Raw genomic sequence first — 21,001 nt, 5'->3', positions numbered from 1 at the left:
ACTCACACACACACACACACACACACACACACACACACACACACACACACACACACACACTCCATGTAGGTCATTCAGACCCAGCTGGGTGGCCCTATAATGAATGAAGCATTCTGCGAGGCTTGATTCATGCTGCTGGCGATCATTGTGATGAATTAAATATAGTTTTTTGCCTCGCACATTGTTTTTCTAGCACCATGACACCTTTTTTACATTCAATTTGGTGTTGATAAGGTTGTGTTTCCTGTATCTCTTTGTTTTTTTTACCTTCTCTATTCCAACTGACTCAAAGTGTAATCAGTACATCCTGTATCACACGGTACTTTCTTGGTTTCACAAGAAAACACACTCAGATCTTCTTTGAAGGGTGTGTTTTCTGTTGTTTGTGATGACACACAATAAACTGTATTATGTAAGAAGGTTTTAGGTAATGCCGTGACTTTTTGCCTTTACTACGCTTATTCACTGAATGTAAGCAGGCTTCTATTTCTTCTATTCTCTTCTATTTATTCTAGCCTTTCCGGTTGGTAGGACCGTGTCATGTGGGCTGCTTTGGTAATTTAAATCTCTTATTTCTAAGATTTTTCTTTCACACTTTTACTCATCTGTTATGTCCGTATTGGATTCATTTCAGTTTCTGCACCCTCTTACTTGTGCAGAGCTCTATCAAAACCTAACATTAGCTGCAGGCATCTGTGTCTATGCAGCAGGTGCTCAAGCACAGCATTAGGAGGACGTCATCCAACACAAAATCATTCCAGCTACACTCATAAACAGAGGAATGCAATTAATAAATTACACTTCATTTTTGCATTGACTCATATTAAAAGCACAGTTTAACGCTAAAGTTCTTAACCTTGAATAAGTTGGATTGGTTTGATCATAATTTGTTCTGGCTCTTCATCTCTAAAGTAAATTATTCCTTAAATATTTTTGTGAATGGAGATGGAAAATATTCAAATGATGCGGTGGAAAGAAGAGAGTTCAGCTGCTGCAGTTCCAATTAATCCACCCGTCCTCCTACTAAATGCTTTATTCGGTGCAGGGGGGGGGGGGGGGGGGGGTCAGCTGAACATGAAAATGTTAAAGTTCCACAGATTTTTAATAACAGTTGAATAAATGGATGACTGAATACACAATTATTGAGATTTAATTGGCTTTCAAGGGCATTTCTTTTTTTCTGTAATTGGTACCAAGTAAGAAAATTTCCTGGAGATGTAAAATAAAGAGTTCCTATTCTTTCCTTATATCATAAATTAGCCATAGTTCACCTGGACCTGATCTTCCTGCAGGTCACTGAGCCTCACCTTGAACACCTCCAGAGGTAATGGATTCTTCTGTCCATCAAGCTGAGCATCCTCTAGAGCCTGCTGCCAGTCGGAGGTGCTCTTCGTAGACCTGAGCTCTGCGCGACAGATATGAGATTCTTTTTTTCTCAATTCAACAACTTTTTTCTTCAATTTAAAAACACAGACACACAAAGTCAACTGTTTGACAACAGTTATAGATCATAATTTGTCTTTATGACTTTGTCTTTACAAAAAACGTATAAACCGTTTGATGATTTAAATATTAAACCTTTAAGGATTAACTTGTCTCCTTATTTTCCGAGCAGGTGGTCGAACATTTAAACCCAGCATACCGCCTTGTCAGCATGAACCTTTACATCTTATGTTTTAAATGGCTTTAGGTAGTTCAAGCCCATTTTCTAAAGACATTTTATGAAGCAAAGTATTAACCAAGACAATAACAAGGACACACAGCATAGATAATATAATAATTTGTGATGAGAAGAAATGCCCAAAAACAAAAAACAAAACAAAAACAATGAGTATAATTAATTGGTATCTGGAAGTTATAATTTACTTGTAGATAAAAATGTAAAAGGTGAAAAAGTGCAAACTTATTAGACTCTCACCTGTTGGCGGTTCTAAGGTCAGGCAGTTTTCCTGGGCCCAGCCGAGGGGCCGGAGCCTGACGTCCAGATAGAACAGCCACGTGTCATGATCGTGGTACTCTTCAGAGAGGCCAGCATACCGCAGGCGGAGCCTCCCTCCAACGTTCTGGATGACTCGTACAGGCCAGTAAAGGTAAGGGTCTAAAAGGTCCTGAAGCTCCAACACCGATCCGTCGACAATCAGATCAACTGTGTTCTTGCCTCGTAGAGGCTAAAGGGGATGGACAGAGAAGAGTTTTTACTTATTAAATAAAATGAAAATAAAACACACTGGTCACAGAGATGCTATAAAGGCTAGCTTAATGATCGAATCAAACCTCAGTGGAAAGAGTTTGCGTGTTATCCTTAGATTAAGATGAGAAAAAGAGGTATCTAAACAGGATGTTGAGCTTGAAAACGAAACAGTTTTAGGTTTAGATGATCACACCGGCATCCAGACCTGCTAATTATCCTGCTCTCACAGATGTCAAGAAGTACAACAAGAACTTGTTATTGAGTGTTAATTAGGATACAAATCTCAAAACTTGCCAAAACACTTTAATTTACCTGCTTTGACAAAGTGTTAGAGAGGGTGCAAGTTTTTTTTAAGTGTTTCTATTGAATTGAATGGAATGAAATGCTTTGCTTTTATGTTGCTGGGAGGTGCATTCACTTTGCTTTCTTCAGCTCAAGACAATAATTTGAGATTTTGAGAAATCTATTTAGACCTCAGATAAAAATGATGTATGCTGATTAATGTGTCAGATCATGTCTTGGAAAACGTGGTCGGTGGGGAGGTTTTAGGTTTGTTTTTTTTTAAACAAATAAACACAATCAGCTAATTAAGAAGCCGACTTTCGATGATTTTAACTAAATGTCCGTGTACATGTGCACATAAAGAAAGAAAACCCTCACATGTAGAAAGAGCTTAAATTTTCTCTCGTCTGCAGTAATGCTGCCATCACTCCAGAAATACCTGCAAATTTTATCAAACATCTTGAATTATTAATGACTTCTCTCCAATCGTTTACACTTGCAAAGCTATCCAGCGGACCTGACTGGACCATCTGGAGTTTGGCTAGCAGGATCTGAACTTATGTTCTTATATTTGGCCTCTGCTTTATATCAGTCTTGCAGGTGCAGAATGCAAACATGCTCCACACTCTCACAGCTGATTTCTATTCTGTCACAAAACATAATCAAAAGAGGCCCGTTATTTTCATTTTAAACTTCATATTTTTACTCTTGGACTCCACCAGTTGCTTCTTATGATTCAGAGAGCAAAATATTATTATTTAACTATCTCTGTATCTCTATTCTATCTCCAATCTTCACCTGCCTTTAAGCCTGTTCTTTCATCTGAGTTTGACTTTTAAACTAAAGATTTGAAATAACCACATTTTTTCTTAAATTTGGGGAAATTTATTAAAATTGTAGAAAGTATAGGGTTAGGGTTAGTGTGTCATTGTGCTTCTCTTGCTTGTCTGTGTAAACACACACTCACCCCTTCCAGCAGGTTGGCCGGTGCCGTTCTGGCACCCGTCAGGTCCTGAATAAGGAACTCTGTCCAGTCGCTGTGTTTCTCCTTGATGGCTGCAAAGAAACACAAACAAAAAGCCGACACTGAGGAAACATGCACACAACTGTGCAATGGAAAGTGAGCACAAGGTGTGTTCTTGTATAGTGTTTAATTATTAAATGTGTGCAGAGCACCGTTAGATGTAGCCACCAGAGAACAGCATGCAGAGGAAGTGCATGCATACACTTGCAAATGCAAATGTTTCTGCTAATTCAGGTGTTTCAAGGCATAAAGCAGATGTGCAATATGTCACTAGGATGTTTGTGTGTTTGACTGATTTCAATAGTTATGCAAAACGAGTGACAAGAATATGTTTTTCTGCCTGGAAATGTCTCAAAAACGTCAATAGCCTCAATGTTTCTTAAGTCTGTCATGTGCAAAAGAGAAGTAAAGAAGACACCATATTTCATAGGCATTTGCAAAAATAAGCGCATAAAAATGAAAGACACTGACTAATGGCATACTAATGGTGTCGTTTCTGTAATAATGTGCAAAACAAGAGCTGCAAATCTGAGCAGAATAAATATAAATCTTTTAGTTCTGGCTCTTCATGGTGCTAAATTAGTATTTCTCTAGAGACAAATGGGAACAACCCCCCCCCCCCAAAAAAAAACCCCCAAACTGGTTTTGTCCAAAATTTTACATACGACATTCACCAGGATGCTTGTAGCTTCCTCTGTGAGCAGCAGAATGATGCACGAAGTCAAAATGACTGTAATGACTGAGGTCCTGCTGCCACAAGTTTGTTTCAGGTTTAATACCACAAATAAAAGTGGGACAAATCAGACCTCTAAGCGCAAGATTCAGAGTGTCTTTGAAAAAAAAAAAAAAAAAAAAAAAGGAGCACAAATACACTAAAACCCTGGGAAAAAAACCAAAAAACCAAAAACAACAAAAATGTCAGTTGTAGCATTAATTAGCATTTAAAGTTCTGGTTTTGATGAGTCAAACTGAAATTAGACTTGAACCATCAAAATCAGATAGGGGAACTACATGTTACGTAAGTCAAAGTGGTGATGAATACAACTGTCATTAGTCTGTGTTATGCACATAACTAGCATGGCACAGTTTTGAACTGTCTGGGTGCAAAAATGTGGATGGTTTCCATTTAATCGTGGAAAAAAAAACTAAAGCAATCCAACACAAAACCTTGCAACAAAGACTATCTGGATATAGAAACTGATTTGGGAAGGTTTCGATTCTGCTTTCACATGATTATTTGTTTAAAATTGTGACATTAATTCAAGCTCAATATCACAACCTTTAACAAGGTTTTGGATGTAAAGCTAGGCTGCTGTGTTAGACTGAACTTTAACTGTATGCACCTAATAAATTGGCTAAGCATAGCAAGAGAATAATACAGGTAATGTCAGTCATAGACAGTCTTGAAAAGACTTTCATGGGTATGGCAAATCAAATCAAATGTCCCTACAGAGCAGATTTAAATCGTTGCCTTTTAAAAAAACATGCAAGATTGATTATATAATTAAAACCATTTACTTAAAACAATAAAACTCTCAAATCCAAACAAAAAAATGTAAAAAAAAAAAAAAATGTTTTAAGGTAGTTCATAAATGTGTAGCTGGAATGAAAACACTGGTGAAAAAAGGTGTTTTTATTCCAGTGCTATGGAACAAAAGCCCCAATGCAGCTTACCTACTGACCTCAATTGAGGTACAGTATACGCTGTTGATTTCTAGGAAAACCTGTGTCACAGTAACAGAAGAGTAGTTCTGTACTGTACGCATTCAGAGGACAACCACTGCCTGGCTTCACAGACATAATAAAAAGTTCTTATAACCTTTTTCCCTGTTTTGCTTGCATCCATTAGTACCTTGCAGCAAATATACAAATGATTTCAGAAAACCTGAGTATAGTCAGTTGCAGTCATCTAGTCCAGAAGATTTTAATGCAGTAATACCAGCGTCTATACCCTCAGGAAAGAGGATGTACCGGGAAAAAGAAACAACCTTTTACCACTGAACTGATTTGTTTATCAAATGTCAGTTGAAATGACACTGGGCAGCATGTGTATGACTGTTGATTATTGACTGCCCTAAGCTGATAGTTATATTCAAGGTTGTTTGTCGTATTTAGTTCTCTGTAATTGAGTAATTAAAGGATTAATTTGCCTTCTGGGTCGCATTTCCTTTCTATCCATCTCCTTACTTTCTACTGGAATGATTATGTGTAACTATCCTCTCAAAAGATGACCCCATATCTGTGAACAACAGTTCTTTCTTGCCTTTTCCTAAAGAGAAAAAACTTTTCTTTCAAAAATGCAGAGGATCTAAATAGCAACTGAAAGATTAAATTAACTGTTTGGCTAATTAGAAGGAAAGGATGAGCCTGAAACATATAAAACACAAATGAGGTCAATTTCAAATATGGATGCCAGTTTTGTGTAATCATGTCCACCTTCAACCAAAGACTGACTTATGTCAGATCTAAGAGGAGACAATAAAGACTGTTTTCCTTCAATAAAATGTTCAAAAATATGTAACTAAATATTTATTTTGCAAGTTTTTATTAATGCAAAGTAGGTTGTGTTTAATTAGATACTATTCACTTGCATTTTTTGACATTAAAACTATTTGTCTTAATGTAAGTAATCCTCCCTAGAGGTTTCATGGTGGCATCCATTCAAAGACTGTTCAAAGATTTCCCTTTGTAACATTCTTTGACTCCAATCTCAACAAAATAACAATTTTAAACTGGGCTTTTTACAATGTTCTGATGTTTACTCTTAAAAAACATGCAAATTAATATATATTTAAATTGATTTTTGTTTATTATACACACAAAATGGCTTATTTGTATTTTTTTTTAAAAACCTTGATGCACACTATGTTTACTCAAGTTATTAAAAAGCACAAGGTTGTTATTTTTGCACTGCCAGCTTAAGAACTGCTTCTTTAACGTCGACCTGAAAGTAGGTGTGCTTGCTTTAAAACAATGGTTAACACATTAGAGGTGAATCCCCACAACGTTTCCGCAATAAAAATAGATCTGTGCCTGCACAGCATGTCTTCTATCAGCACACACAAATGCATACACTGATAGATGAATACGCCACACTGACCAAAGCTTCAAAACCATGCTAACAAGCCAAGTTAAAATAAATTTGCATGGGAACTTGTGGCTTTCATATGCTTCCTGCTTCCCATAGTGGAACAGTGTTATATAATGCCTGCTTTGCTTTTCATTTGCTTTTGACTCTTGATTAAAAAAAAAAAAAACAACCTAAAAAAACCTTCCTTTTCCCAAAACACAGAGCTTCCATTCAAATGAATTTTATGGATACATTTTTAATGTTTTTCCCGTTAGTCACTTACAGAAATAAAAGAAAAAACGCAGACACTTGTTGGAGTTACTGAAACATACCAAATGAGTCATAGTTGCAGAATGACTGCAATGCGCTGTGAGAACTGACATTCCTTGCAGCACTGATTAGCATCAAGCTGAAGTGAAAGAAGAAAAAATTTCTCCATACACTGAAACATGCCACTGCGCATGAAGGAAAATGGGTTGTGAAGTTAGCTTCTGTGGCAGTTCAGTGAAAGCATTGTTGCTGAATCATTTTTGTTTCTGTTATATCCAGGTTTTGTATCACCTCTGTCTTGTTATTCCTAAGTCAACATCAGCAGGAGAGTTTTAGACACAGTAGTTAAAGTTTGTTGGGAGCTTTTTTCCAGCAAAGAAAAACTTGGAGTCATGGTAAAAATAAAGTACACTCTCTGTCAGGTCAAAGGTTTTACTTATTAGGACACAATAAAAACAAAAGCTGCGTCTTAAAATGAGGTAAATACAAGCTATGACCTGTAAGAATGAAACCAAACATGACATATTACAGTGCTGTTCTTTATTTCTCAAAAATAAAGCCAAAATGCAGAAAGCAATGTGTGAAAACTCGCTCCACCCCATGATTTAGCAGTTTGTAGAGAGACTTTAAGCAGCAGTTACTTGAAGTAACTGCTTTCTGTATGACTCTCGCATCTTTGTTCAGGACTTTTGACCAACTCTTCTTTAAAACACTGTTTCAGGTTTTAACAGCTCCCTTTTGATCTCGCCACTACATTTCAATCAGGTTGAGGTCTGGACTTTGATTTGGTCATTTCAGCACTCTGCTTCTTCTCATTTTCAGTCTTTCTGTTCTAAATTCACTGCTGTGCTGGGGATCATTGGATCAGTGATCAAGAAGTGCAAACACAAAATTACCATCAGAATCATGAAGCGTACACACTGCTCTATTTTATTTTCACCACTGTATCTATGCTAGTAAATCAGAGTCATTCTGAGACAACAGGCATGTGTGATCTGCATACCACCAACCCCCCAATTCTCTATACAATATAATTACCCCTGAGTCTTCAACAAAAAGAAGCAAACAGGTGGGGCACCTACACACATTTATTTAAAAGTAAAGATTTTCAGCATCTGTTGGATAGAAATTAGAGTTTAAGTGATGACCTCCAACAGTTTTATGTGCAATTTATAAATGAATCTTTTGTGATAAGGTGAGACGAGATAACAAACACTGGAATGTATTTAAATTAAAAGGGTAAAGTCTACATTTACATATTGTTTTATTTACTTGCAATTTGCTTCCGTCCATGTTATTATTGTTGATATTATTGTTGTTATTATTACTACTACTGCTCCTACTACTAATATTATTAACACTATTATGAGTAGCAGTAGTAGTGGTAGCATTCATTTTGGAAAAGTGTTTTCTAGCATAGCTAGCCCTTCCTTTATTTGTACATATAGCCAGAGGGACTTCTACATTTGTTTATAAAGTACGAATAAATTTACGTATGAAAATCACTGATTTGGATGCATGATTTAGGCTTGTGTTTCTAGAGAACCATCATCCTGCCGCACAACCCAATTCTGGTCAAGCTTTACCGGTCAGACAGGTGGTCTCTAATACTTTGCTAAACAGAGGTTTTCATGGTTGATTCAGTGACTGCGAGGTGCCAACGTCCTGTGGCTACACAACAAGCCAAAATCATCACCGTTCCACCACCGTGCTGACAGCTGCTATGAGGAGATTTCACTGATGTGCTATACTTGGTTTCCACCAAACGTAACCCTGAACATTTTACGTCTTTACTTTGGTCTCATCTGTTATGGTTTTGTCGAGCTCTAACTAGACTTCTTGTTTTGTTTTGTTTTAGAGAGAAGACACTTTCTCCTGACAGCCATACTTGTTCAGCATTTTTCTGAACTTTAACATTTAACATGATGGCGTAGGCCTTGAGATGTTGCTCTTAGGTTTATTAGTGTTTTCTCTGAGCATTGCACGGCCTGACCTTGGGGTGAATTTGCTGAGATGACCAGTCCTGGGAAGCTTGGGAACCCTCTTGAATGTTTTCCACTTGTGAATAATCTTTCTGACTGCAGAATGATGGAATTCAAATTGTTTAGAAATAGCCTTACATCTGTTCCCAGGCTGATGGGCAGTTGCTTCACTAAGATTATTGCTGCTGTCTTTCCTTCTTGGCGATATGTTAACACAAATCTGAAAGCTCCAGACCAGCAAAACTTCGGCTTTAATAGAGATGCTCACATCTGCTGATGATCCATTAATCAAGTCAATCAAGTTTGATTAGCAGAGCATAGCTGATTCCTACCGTCTTAATTTCAATGGAAGCAGTAAAGGTGGACTGAGTTTTTCACATACTGCTTCTGCATTTCAGTTAAATTTCTGTTAAATAAATAATTACACAGTGTAAAATATCATGTTTTGTAGTTCATCTAAGATTGTATCTACCTAGTTTTAAGACCTGCTAAGCACCTGGATGTTTGTATTATGTCCTGAAAGGTAAAGCCTAGAATTTAAACCATGACTGTATGTTCAAACTTTATGTTTCTGAAGGCACTTTAAGTAGGAACTAAACAGTTAGTTAATCCAGAAACATTACGAAAACAAAAACAGAGACATGCTACACTCTTTTCCCCAAATAGCCAATCATTTCCTGCACACAGGTAAATCAGAAAAAAATGGGCCAATTACATCGTTTCACTGATTCACACAATTAAGATTCAAAACAGTTACAGCGATGTGGTGGTGGATATCGTAAACAGGTAGGTGAGTGTCCTTATTGTTTTTCTTCTACCACTCCATCCACTGCTTAACAGAGTGCTCCAGAGGGATGAGTCAGAGTTGCTGATCGTCACAGCAATTTCAACTAACAAGTAAGTGAAATCACAATACTGTAAAACGTTGTGCATGTTTAGTAGAGGTATAATTTGAGGATAAGCTTTCAGAGCGTATTCATCAGATTTGAGTGTTAACTCTTTATATACAGCGTTTGTGCTCAGGTGACCACAAAGTTATATTGTTTTCAAGTGTTCAGTGAGAAGGGCGCTACAAGTATTTCTAGATATCCAATTCAGACGGCTGCCCAGTGGTAATGTTTGCTTCTGCATGTAATTTAGTTAAACCGAGACTAAATTTTGCCACAGCAGTATTTGAAGATCAAGTGAAAAGAACGTGTTTGTATTTGTTCTGTCATGAGTTTGTTCAAGTAACTCAGTTTTTGTTTTTCTGTTTCAGACCCCATGTCTTCTTTTAAAGTCTCAACTTTCATCTTTTTCACACCTATTAGTTGAGTCAAATTCATGTGAGGATATCCCCCCCCCCCCAAGTATAAGTTTCTGGTCAGAAGCCTCTTATGAAGGATTAGAAATGGAGCAATTAAAATTTCTGATAGGAAGTTGATATGAGCACACGACTGCCATGTTCTTAGGAAATTAAATATACTAAGATTTGATCATTTTATTACATTTGCTAATCTTTAAGTCAATTATAAATTCTACCTCGGGTTCCCGGCAACCTTGTAAGTCTACTTAACTTTGGGCTGAGCAGCACACAGAGCATCTAGTGGGAACATTAAGGTACCATTATGTAAAAAAAAAAGATCATTTGGGCAAACAAGATGTTCCTTATCTGAAGGACTCAATCTGCATCCTGACTGGGATCATTCATGCAGTCATGAATGATGTCCAGCTTCTGGACCTGTGGAGCGTCATTCTCTGAGTTTGTGCCTTCTAGTGTTTTTTCTGCCGTCATTTTGTGTTAAGTTCTGAGTCTTAAAATAACACATGCCTCCATTTTTAATGTTTGCTTGTTGAAAGCACTTCTGTAGTATTCTTTGGTATCTGATTAATCTCATCATGTCCCGTAGAGGGACAGGAGAGCGTTTCCTCTCTTTTTGTGTTTCACATGCAAAGATTTTATTAAAACAACTTGTTCACAGTTTAAAGAGCTAAAATTTCCCATAAACGAGTGAAACAGCAGAGAGTCTGTTTTCAGCTCTTGCAGGCCTGATATTCTCATATTTCTTCTTTTAATTTTTAATGTGTGCTTTTTTGTTTTTTTAGGTGCAGCTTTTCTTTTACCCTTCACTGTTTTGTATGGAAGCCCGTTTCCGCCACTAAAAAAAAAAAAGGATCCATAACTCAAAATTTCGAGTTATTTTCTTGAAATTTCGAGTTAATATGTCAAAATTTCAAGAAAGTAACTCGAAATTTTGAGAAAAGCAACTCAAAATTTCGAGTTAGCACTGCCAATCAGTAATCTACGTGAATGACGTCATTTCCTTCTTACCCGGAAGCTGAAGCCCTCAGCTACAAATGCTACAGCTAAGCTACCGGTATTACATCCAGTCGTGAATGCACAGATTGCTGAATGTTTTCAGCCTGGCTTCACAAATGATGAAATCCCTGTGTTATTTGCTGAATCACATGGTGTTACTATCAGCAAACGTACTCGCGAAAGCGCCAATTTGTTGGGATCCGTTTTTGAGTGCGCGTGCCTCTGCGCCATATGCTTCCGGGTGTATATTTTTGATTGGCAGAGCTAACTCGAAATTTTGAGAAAGGTAACTCAAAATTTTGAGTTATATTTCTCGAAATTTCGAGTTATTTTCTCGAAATTTCGAGAAATATAACTCGAAATTTCGAGTTCTGGATACTAGCTTCTTTTTTTTATTTAGTGGCGGAAACGGGCTTCCATAGTTTTGCTCTGCAGATGTTTACTACAACGGTAGTGTTGTTGATGTAATCAACAGAGTGAGACGTTGTGGCTTTTAAGACAAGAAAAAAAAAAGTTCACCCATTGCACACATAGATCGAAATGTTCCCACAGACCTTCTCAATATGGGAGAGGACTGTCAATCTGTTATTAACTAAAGTCTAAATCTTTCTTCACTTTCCTCTCATTGAACATTGTGTAGTTCTTTAGGAAAAGCCCTCGTTCAGCCCTCGCTACTGTTTGGAAACGTGCTTCGAACAACAGAGGTTAGCTCCATGAGGGCTCTGAATTTTAAATAGATAATTGACTTGTGAGCCCAAGTCAATAAATCCTCTCCTGGTTTTGCACCTGGAACTTTCTGGTAAATGAATCAATGGGTCAGCACAGGAGGAGCAGCTTCCCTGTGCGTGAACAGTGAACATGTGTGCGGCCCGACGCTCTCTCCTTACCTGCCTAATAATAGTGTTTTCTTCTCTTGCTGCTGCTGGAGGTTTGCAATGACAAACACACACACAGTGGCTGAATGCACTCCTCTGTTGATCTCAGGTGGTGCAGAAATAGATAAACTATTTTTACAGATCCTACTGAGATTAGTCATGAAGCCATTTAAAGCTCAGCCGGAGCTGCAGAAGCTGAAAGGTGCAAACTTCACCCTCCTTCGCCCTTAGTCCTCTCTCACCTCCCCCCTTCCACACCCAGCTTGCAGTTTCATTATACTCTAACGCTTTGTATACAAATAATTATTTATTTTTGCTTGCTTTCCATCCCAAAGGCAGCAGACACAGAGAGGTGAAAGGCCGAGTTTCACACAACAATAAGTGCATAATTAACCTTGCGGGAGGAGATCCTCAAAACACACCCCTCCTCCTCCCTCATGCCACTACATATCTCAGCACCAACCCCCTCCTACCCTCTCTCTTTCTCTCCCTTAGAGGCCTAGCTGGCTGAAGTCTCCAAGCAACTATCTAGCTTTAAAAAAAAAAAAAAAGAAGAAGCAAAAACAAATATGAATATGAAATGTGATATTTGCATCTGCTCATCTCTGTAAACAAACCAGCCTCTGTGCACAGGGCTCATTTAAAAGCTTTACTTTGGCTAATCAATGTTATATTTAAGGAAAAGAGACGGTTTCTGCATTTTCAGCTGCAATCGCAGCAGTGCAACAGATTCTAATTAGAGTTAATGGGAGCAAATTACACGCGATTCCCCCCTCCTGTCCTATCCACTCATTATGCACTGGCATGGAGATGTGCAGCCCTCAAAGCACACGACAATTCAACTTCCAGTGTAACCAACGGGCTCTCCAAACAGGCCATAATGACCACAGCGAACGGGCACACGTGAAGTGGCACGCAGCGTAATTTGAGTGTTTATCGAGAGACGTATTGCTGTCGTGCTTGGCCGGCCAGTTTCAGGCGCCATATTGTTAACATTTTTATTGACCTATTCATGGCAGTGGAGGGGATATTAAAGCAATTTGTGTAAATATGATTACCTTAGCGGTAAGCAGTAAGAGCCCCCCAGGAGCCGGACACATACAGTAAAGATATGTGCGTGCACGCTCGTGTGTTTGTAACTGTGTACTTCAGTTTTGCTGTAAACTGCTTTTAACACTGTGCTCTAATTCATGAAAAACCACCTAGTCTCAGAGTCCTTATGGAAATGCAGTCTAATCACGCAGAAAGCAAATAAACACAAATTAGCTTTTCTATAATCTATCAGAGAAACACACACAGACACACACACGCGCAACTGTTGTAAGTTTATGCAAATCTGGAGGTTACAGCAGGGAGCCGTGGTGAAGTATCTATCTGACTTCAGCCACCTTGTTTTACAGGAATTTTGCTCCTGCTGGATTTCAGCATAAGGTTGGAGTTTGTCAGACATCACAAGATTAGTCATTTATTTTGAGTTAATATGAACCGTGAGAGATGTTTTACTGGTGCGTTTTATAAATTCTTTCCAGTCGTACGACATCAAATGATGGCACTTTTTTTCCCCTGCCAAGCCCAGCCCGTTAAAAATCACTCCCTCCACATCCGTTTCAATGTGGGGAAAAAACAAAACAAAAAACAAACACTGTTTCGTCTTTTATTATCATTTCTATAACTGTAGGATAACCTGCAGAACTTCAAGCTGTTTTGAGTATTTGTGATTTAATGCACAGAATTTGTATTTGTTACTTTTTGTCTGCTCCTCCTGCACTTTTCCTCCCTTCTGCTTTGCTTTTCATTTTCCTTTTTGATTGTTTAAGGGGAACGCTTACATCAAATCACATCCGTATCTAGTGCACTTTGTACAGCTCTTCTAATCTCGTTTTTACCTAGCTGGATAAAAGAGTTAGTGGAAAGAAAAGCTCAGTAACTGTTTTCCTTGTGAATCTGTTCTTTAAAGTCAAAAAATAAATAAACAAAAATAAAAACATTCAGTTGTAAAATGTAAATTTTTAGGTGTTGAGCTCACAGTGAAGGAAAACAACCAATTGTAAACCATCATCTTCAACTTTCAGAAACTGAAATGTACTATTTGTTACCATTTTGTAAGGTTGTATAGACAAACTGATGATTCAAAAACTTAAAAAGGATCTGTTTTGTTAATCGGTACAATAAACTATTTTGGGATCTTTAATGAAAGCAAAGTATTTTTGAGTGGTAGCAAAGCAAAGCAAACCCAATCAATCAGCTGTCCTTTGCATTTTTCTCCCCACAATGCAATTGTAAGCCTGAATGCAGCCTCTTACAACACGACAATACAACTGACACAAAGACACACACACAGCAAGGAAAACAGGTCTATCTCAGAGCGTCATCTCCAGCCGGCTCAGGCAGGAAGCAGTGTGGTGAATTCAATATGCAAATGATCTCCATCAGGATTTGTTCAGCGAGCAGCTACCTTCCCACATAACTAAACTTGTTATGTACAAGGCTTTTTATGTGAATGGATAAATGTATACTCACATAACACATGTGGACACACGAACACGCACATGCACTCACACAGAATTACATACATGCACATGAGACAATGAGTTCACAGGAGCAGCTCGACTGCCTGAACAGGCCTCGTTTTCTCACTCTGACCCCAAAGCTTCAAAAAGAGTGAAACTTTCACATGTGTCTATTGTGGTCTCAATTATACTCTCACTGTCTTCATGCACTAATTTGTCGGCTCACCTGCAGACGTGACAGAAAACAAGTTCTACATTTACCTGTCAAAACTTTGCTTCTTCAACTAGCATGAGCCTTTTAATTGGAGCAAAATTTCCAAATGAAATGTGTTTGTTTGTAATTTAGCACGACGCAGCTAATTATAAGCTGATTTTCCAACAGCGGGAGCGGAAATAGGACATTACAGGCGAAGTGGAAAGAAACAGTTCACCCCTCTTACACGGTCTTTGAGATGACTTTTTTATTTCTAGAAATAAGCAAATTATGGGAGAGAAGTGCTCGCAGTTCTTTCAAAAAAAAAAAAAAAAGAAGAAAAGAAGATGCTGATTAAAATAGGCGCTGATTTTAGGAGCACATTAGTTAGTAAAGCAGCATTTCAAGTGAAGGACTGTGTATGTGTGCAAGTTTCATGACTGAATAAGCAAGTTTGACAAGGGATTAAGGTGTGTTTGGTCGATGTGGTTTGTCCAAGCAAATCAAATATGTAAATGAACTGGTATTCAGGTTTTTCACAACCTGGAAACAAACTAAGGTGAAACGGTTTTCTGAGGGAGTCCTGAATTGTAGAAGTGAGCCTCATGTGAGAAATTTTACAAACGACTGTGCTCCTGCTTAATGTAGGCCAGCAGCACCAGTCAGGCAATCAGGAGGAGTCATTGTGAAACTCTGAAGAGAGCAGAGCAGAAAAAGGAAAATCACAGCCACATTTTAAATCTCATCTTAAAGCTTTTTACGTAAAAGCCTTTCCCTGTGCTTGAACTGTTCTCTGTAATAATGAAACCTTCAAAATGTGCAAATTTAACAGTCTCCTGAGATGCTGCGTTTCCTGGAGCTATCACTGGTTCAGAGATCTGAAGTAAAATTCCTGCTTCCGTAAGGACTGCTTCACCCAAACTATGCCAGATATCTGCCTGTGTCATACTATTCAGACATAACACAAGATCTGTGTTATAAAGGTTAATTGATAACATAAATGAGCCTTTACACACTCTTCATTCTAAATACAAGCATCATCCACATTTTATTTCTAGTTTTATTTATTTAAATGGACAAACTAACCCTTTAAGGCAGTGGGTTTCCAAATGAGGTCTGTAACACATAGCCAAGGGCAAATAAACCAAATAATCTGCAAATGTGCTGTGATATTAAAAGAGTCCATAACATACATATCTACCAGTTCCTGCAAACAAATTATTGTGTGCTTTACTCCCACCCACTTTATCTGTGTGCAAACAGAAGCTCTTATATGACTGTGACACATCATGTCACATGCGTATATAAGCTGAAAAGGTGTAAAATACGTACAGTTCCAGTGGCATCTACAAGTACACATAGTATGTAAGCATATGCTTAACCTGTGTCAGGATTATGAGGTGATTCCAGGAAAACCTGAAAAAAAATCCCCCCTGTATTTAAAGGGCAGCACTAAGCCACTACAGTGTTACTTAAGAAGAGCGTGCAAAACCATGAAAAGCTTCCAAACTACTATTACAGATCCTGCAGAGAGACCGTTCTGCTCCATGCTTCAATATGCACAGTTTTAAGAAGAATCATGAGTCTGAGTGCACGCTGAGCATTTGTTTGTCTTTTCAGAATGACATGAACACAAGCTTGCTGTTTCTAAATATAAAACCTGCAGATAACCTGAGAGGTTAATGCACAAGAAATGCATTACTCATTACTTAAACCACAGCCTGCAGCCTATCTGCATCGAAGATCAAACACATTTAAAAAAAAAAACACACTTTGAAAACTGTAAAGAATAAAAATATTGCTTAAATTTTTTCAAAGAGCAGTCCTCCACTGAGCCCTAATTAATGTATGTGGCATAATAAGCCAACTGACTTCAAACTATCTGAACTATGACAGCAAACCAAAGTGAGCACCTTGCATCAGTGCAAGCAGTTTAGAAAATGGATAATACACACAACAAAATGCAATTCACAAGCAAGAGAGCAAAGATTAAAAGAAGATCAAAAGCCAAAAGTTACACCAAGGATAAATGATAAAAACAACTTGCTTATCAATTTGAAACAGAGCCATGCTAGACTCAACAATACAACACAGCATGACTCGACAGTTAAAAACAAAACAAAAAATACCCTAAAATTAAAAAAAGCTACACTTCACTGAGCAACCTAAGAGCTTTTTTCTCTCGAGGTCTACTGTCTTTATTTTAAAAACTAGTGTTCCTGGGTCAATATACACACACACGGCTTGATCCTTTTAGCAGCCAACCTGTAACATGTACAAATAAAGACCTGATGCATAAAAAGCACTTGATATATAAGACTTGACATATATTTTATAACAACTTCCAACCAAATCACAAGCAGAGAAAAAGGCTTCATCCTCACAGCTTTACTCTCGCCCACGCACTTGCATCCATAAAAAGAAAAAAGTAAACACTGAGAAAACAAAGAAAAAGGTGGGGAAGCAGTACTACACCACGCCTAAATCCAAGTTCTGAAATTATCCAGTGCATCTGATTATGTTTTTTTACGTTTTACTTCCAAGGCTATATGCTGTATATGCATCCTATCTGGAAAGTCTCAACATGCAACGAGAGCAACTAAAGATACCTTTTAAACTGCATTGTGTTCTTTTTTGATCAAACTTGCTCATCATAAGAAAAAAAAAAAAAACATAACATCAACACTTCAAACTATTGCCTCAAAAAGTTCCCATAGAACTGGTGACACGTATTGATCATATCTGGCAGACACAGCAGTCCTTTAACCTCTGATCTCTCTTCAAACATGCACTAGTGACCTTCTTCTAAATCATTGTTTGTTTGTAGCTCGCTGGTGGAGACGGCCAGTTTATCAAAGCATCACACTTCTCACTGAGCAGCTTCGTTTCTGCACTAGTTATCATAAGAGCACAGGCACAAACAGCAGTGTGTGTGTGTGTGACTGCTATCACTCTGCTAAGACACTCTCACTCAACATTCAGCTAGAAAGGAGTCACATGCAAGAAGAGGCAAGACATGACAACAGGGCTGTGAGGTCACGCCCTGTACAGAGGTGAAAAGAGGAAGAGGAGGAGGAAGGGGGGGGGGGGGGGCACACTGTACATGCAGCTCTGAGGCCTAAGCCTGACCCAGTGTTGATTTCATGTTAGCCACTAGTGAGCCAGGCAGGTGAGTTAGTCAGAGGCTCTGTTAGAGCTGCTTACCTTTTCTTAGGTAAATGTTATCTGAGAAATAAAAACAAACAAAAAAGGAAACAAATAAAACAGGTAACTGTAACACAGGTGAAAGCAGTCAAAAATACACACTTGGCTCTCATACTCCAGCTTACTAAGAATACATACACTTACTCACACACACGCACACACACAAAATGTGCATACTATGATGCAAATCCTTGAAATGAAGCGACAAAGAACTCGTAGGGGTCACACATTGACACTATGTTGCAGAAGATTCTTTGGGGAATATAACACTGACTCCATTACATGATATACGCCTCAGTTTGCATCATTTAACATGCAGTGGTGTCAGCCATCCATCATTAGTAGAATATATACACACACACACACACACACACACACACATAATTATACATGTATAAGCTTTCTGACAGGCAGACAGAGAGCTAGTTAATATCAGTGGTTAGTTATATTATAATTGGAACCGACTTTTTAGTGCAAAACACATTTTTTTATTAACACCTGCAAATACTTTCATCAATTTATCATAAATTGATGAAAGTATGATGGATAGAATGGATGATGGATAGAAATTGTGAAATTATTTTAAACCCACAGAATTTAAAAGGTAACCCTGCTCAGTTATAGATGTTTGCATGGCTCTCTTTCTTTCTTTCTTTGCTGATACTGACCTCACTTTTTTTGTGTCTCTTATGCATTTAAGGTCTGCCTCCAGCAAGGTGCTGGCTTTTGGGATGTGCATGTATCTCCCTCTGGAAATCTGTGCCACACGTGGTTATTCATAATAACCTGCCTGTGTATAGGAAGGATGTCCACAGCTAGCAGACTACACCATCAAACATTGCTGCCATTAGCTGAAATACCAGCTGGTTAAACAGGTTCATCTTCTTTTCATCTTATTAATGCACTACTCCATTGATTAAGAAAATGAGCAGTTGAATTCTGGCTTTGTGTGACATATAATTACATGACCGAAGAATTGTGCAACTGCTAATTGTTAGCCACACCAAGCAAACTAATCTGATATTTTGTGTGTGTGACATGTGGCGCAAAGTTGGACACACTTCAGCGACATCTAAGAGGCGCGCACATTACTTGTATGAGCAGGATCTAATCTGAAATATGACACTGTGCTCAGTTTCGATTGTTTACCTACTTTTAGACTAGTCTGTTGCTCTAATCTTTTCATCCTGCTTTATGGATTATCTATCTATTTATTTATTTATGTATTCTGGAAGGAGGTCAGGGTGGATGGTTGGGAACACACAGATCAGACAATCTGATTTAGAGACCAGAGTTTGACATGGTTCCTTAAGCAAATGACACAATGATTATGAATTTAGCCAAAAAGTATTTAAAAACACAATATTTTTTCCTTTTGCCCAATGAATGCTGTAACAACAACAAAAAACAACAACCTGAAAGTAAAAAATGTTGCAAAACTGTTCAGTAAAACCATTTCTTTGACTTGTTCCTGCAGCTAATGCAAATATAAGTCGTGATTTTAAAACAATCATAAAATGGCACAACCATGGATCACAATTCCTTCAAATCATTTGCAATTCAAAAAAAAGGAAGCAAAAACTGTAAATTTACAACACGCACGCTTCACATCAGATTGAATTCTTCAGACTGAAAAGGTTTAACCGAACGACAGAAAAGTTTTTCCAAATCTTCTGATATTTTGCTTAATTTATTTTTCATTAATTTTTCGTAATCTTTTATGTAAACTTTGGAAAAAAAAAAAATTATATTTATATGTCAGGTTGGATTTTGGGAACTCGTGATGGCTGTTTTGTTTTGTTTTTTAAAACATTGCTGTCAAATACCTGGGGAAACCACGTCACTGATTGATAGCGGAACAATCAGTACTTGCAGATGCTTTCACCTGCATTTTCATCTGCATTTTGCAACTTGAACCACACAAAACGCAGATTTGATCTGTTTTCTTTTTGAATGATTATCCCCTGAGATGCGAATGTGAATCATCACCTTGTGGAAACAGATATTGTATAATCACTTTCCACAAGAACAGTTTCTGACTGAAAAGGACACATGGAGTCGATGTGAGGGCAAGGACACTAGAGTCAAGTGAAAATCCAGGTCATCTCCACAACGACTGCGGCGCATCTATCCATCAGGAGGGAAAGTGTCGAGAAAAATAAATGGTCTGAACAAGCCTGGGAGGATGAGTCATCTATCTGAGGGGGAGCTGCATGTGGAAAAATATCTCAGCTGTGAAAGCTTTGACAAAGTTGTGGTGAAAGGGACAAGATTTTCTAAGAAGTTAAGGATGTATTGTTTGGGTAAGGCTGAATGGAAGTGCAAAAGTGGAGACTAAAAAAAAAAGAAGCTCCTTTTGTACAACAGGTATCCTGCCTTCGTTTAACACCTGGCTGAGGTGAATGGGATGGATGTGATGGGTGTGATGCTTCGGTTGGATAAATGGCAGTTGAGCAGCCATTACAAAAAAAAAAAAAATTCTTTCAGGAGACCTGACTTTCCACTCAGTTTACTTAAAGCATTCTTTGAAAAGTAAATATGGGAGGTGTTCATGTTAACCTGTGTGTGTGTGTGTGTCTGTGTGTGTGGGTGCATTAACGTCACAACTACAACTGTCAATTGTCACACCAAATATAGCATCCTCTTCTCAGGACAGAAAGAAAACAAACTCACTGCACTGAAGCAAAAGGTAATAATTTGAATAAAACTATTATTTTAAAAGAGCAAATTAGTTTACATTAACGTTGTATACGGTATATACAGATTTGACAACCAACATGTGGTTAACCCTTGTTTATAGTAATTATGTGTCTATTTTTACAAGCACTGCTCAGATTATTGTAAACTAAAGAAATCCTGAAGAGAGGAAAAGCAAATGAGCTGCAGTTAATAAGCCAAAGTACTTTTTGCTCGCCATTGTGTGTTACCCTGCAACACGGGCTATGTGGCACTGCCTGTTAGAGACAAGTGTATGAGCAGGTTTTCTTTGCTGGCATTTCAGTGATAGAAAGTTGTAGGCGCTCAGAGATTCCCAGATAACACAGAGGGACATCGTTTCAACGGTTGGAAAAGATGACACGTTCTGGAGAAAACTTTGAACC

General features: G+C 38.0%; 1 protein-coding gene across 3 annotated transcripts in view; it reads right to left on the bottom strand.

Moving 5' to 3' along the window:
• sfmbt2 (Scm like with four mbt domains 2) overlaps window positions 1-21,001 on the bottom strand; it is a 62,489-nt gene that overhangs the window by 22,343 nt on the left and 19,145 nt on the right. For 2 of the 3 annotated variants that reach the window (XM_085436307.1, XM_085436308.1), the window contains exons 5-8: window positions 17,901-17,921; window positions 3,441-3,529; window positions 1,919-2,168; window positions 1,308-1,405 (exon numbers count right to left, since the gene is read on the bottom strand). In XM_085436307.1, the coding sequence (XP_085292433.1) occupies window positions 1,308-1,405; window positions 1,919-2,168; window positions 3,441-3,529; window positions 17,901-17,921 (458 nt within the window). The remainder of the gene's footprint in view (window positions 1-1,307; window positions 1,406-1,918; window positions 2,169-3,440; window positions 3,530-17,900; window positions 17,922-21,001) is intronic. The other variant, XM_085436309.1, reaches the window with a different exon arrangement.

The sequence above is a fragment of the Copadichromis virginalis genome, linkage group LG17, assembly GCF_057382275.1.
Source record: "Copadichromis virginalis isolate Kocher_CV1m ecotype Utaka linkage group LG17, C_Virginalis_male_GT1.1, whole genome shotgun sequence".
In the NCBI taxonomy this organism is placed as follows: Eukaryota; Metazoa; Chordata; class Actinopteri; order Cichliformes; family Cichlidae; genus Copadichromis; species Copadichromis virginalis.
Note: the sequence above shows the minus strand (reverse complement) of the source record. Positions and strands in the feature narration are given on the sequence as shown.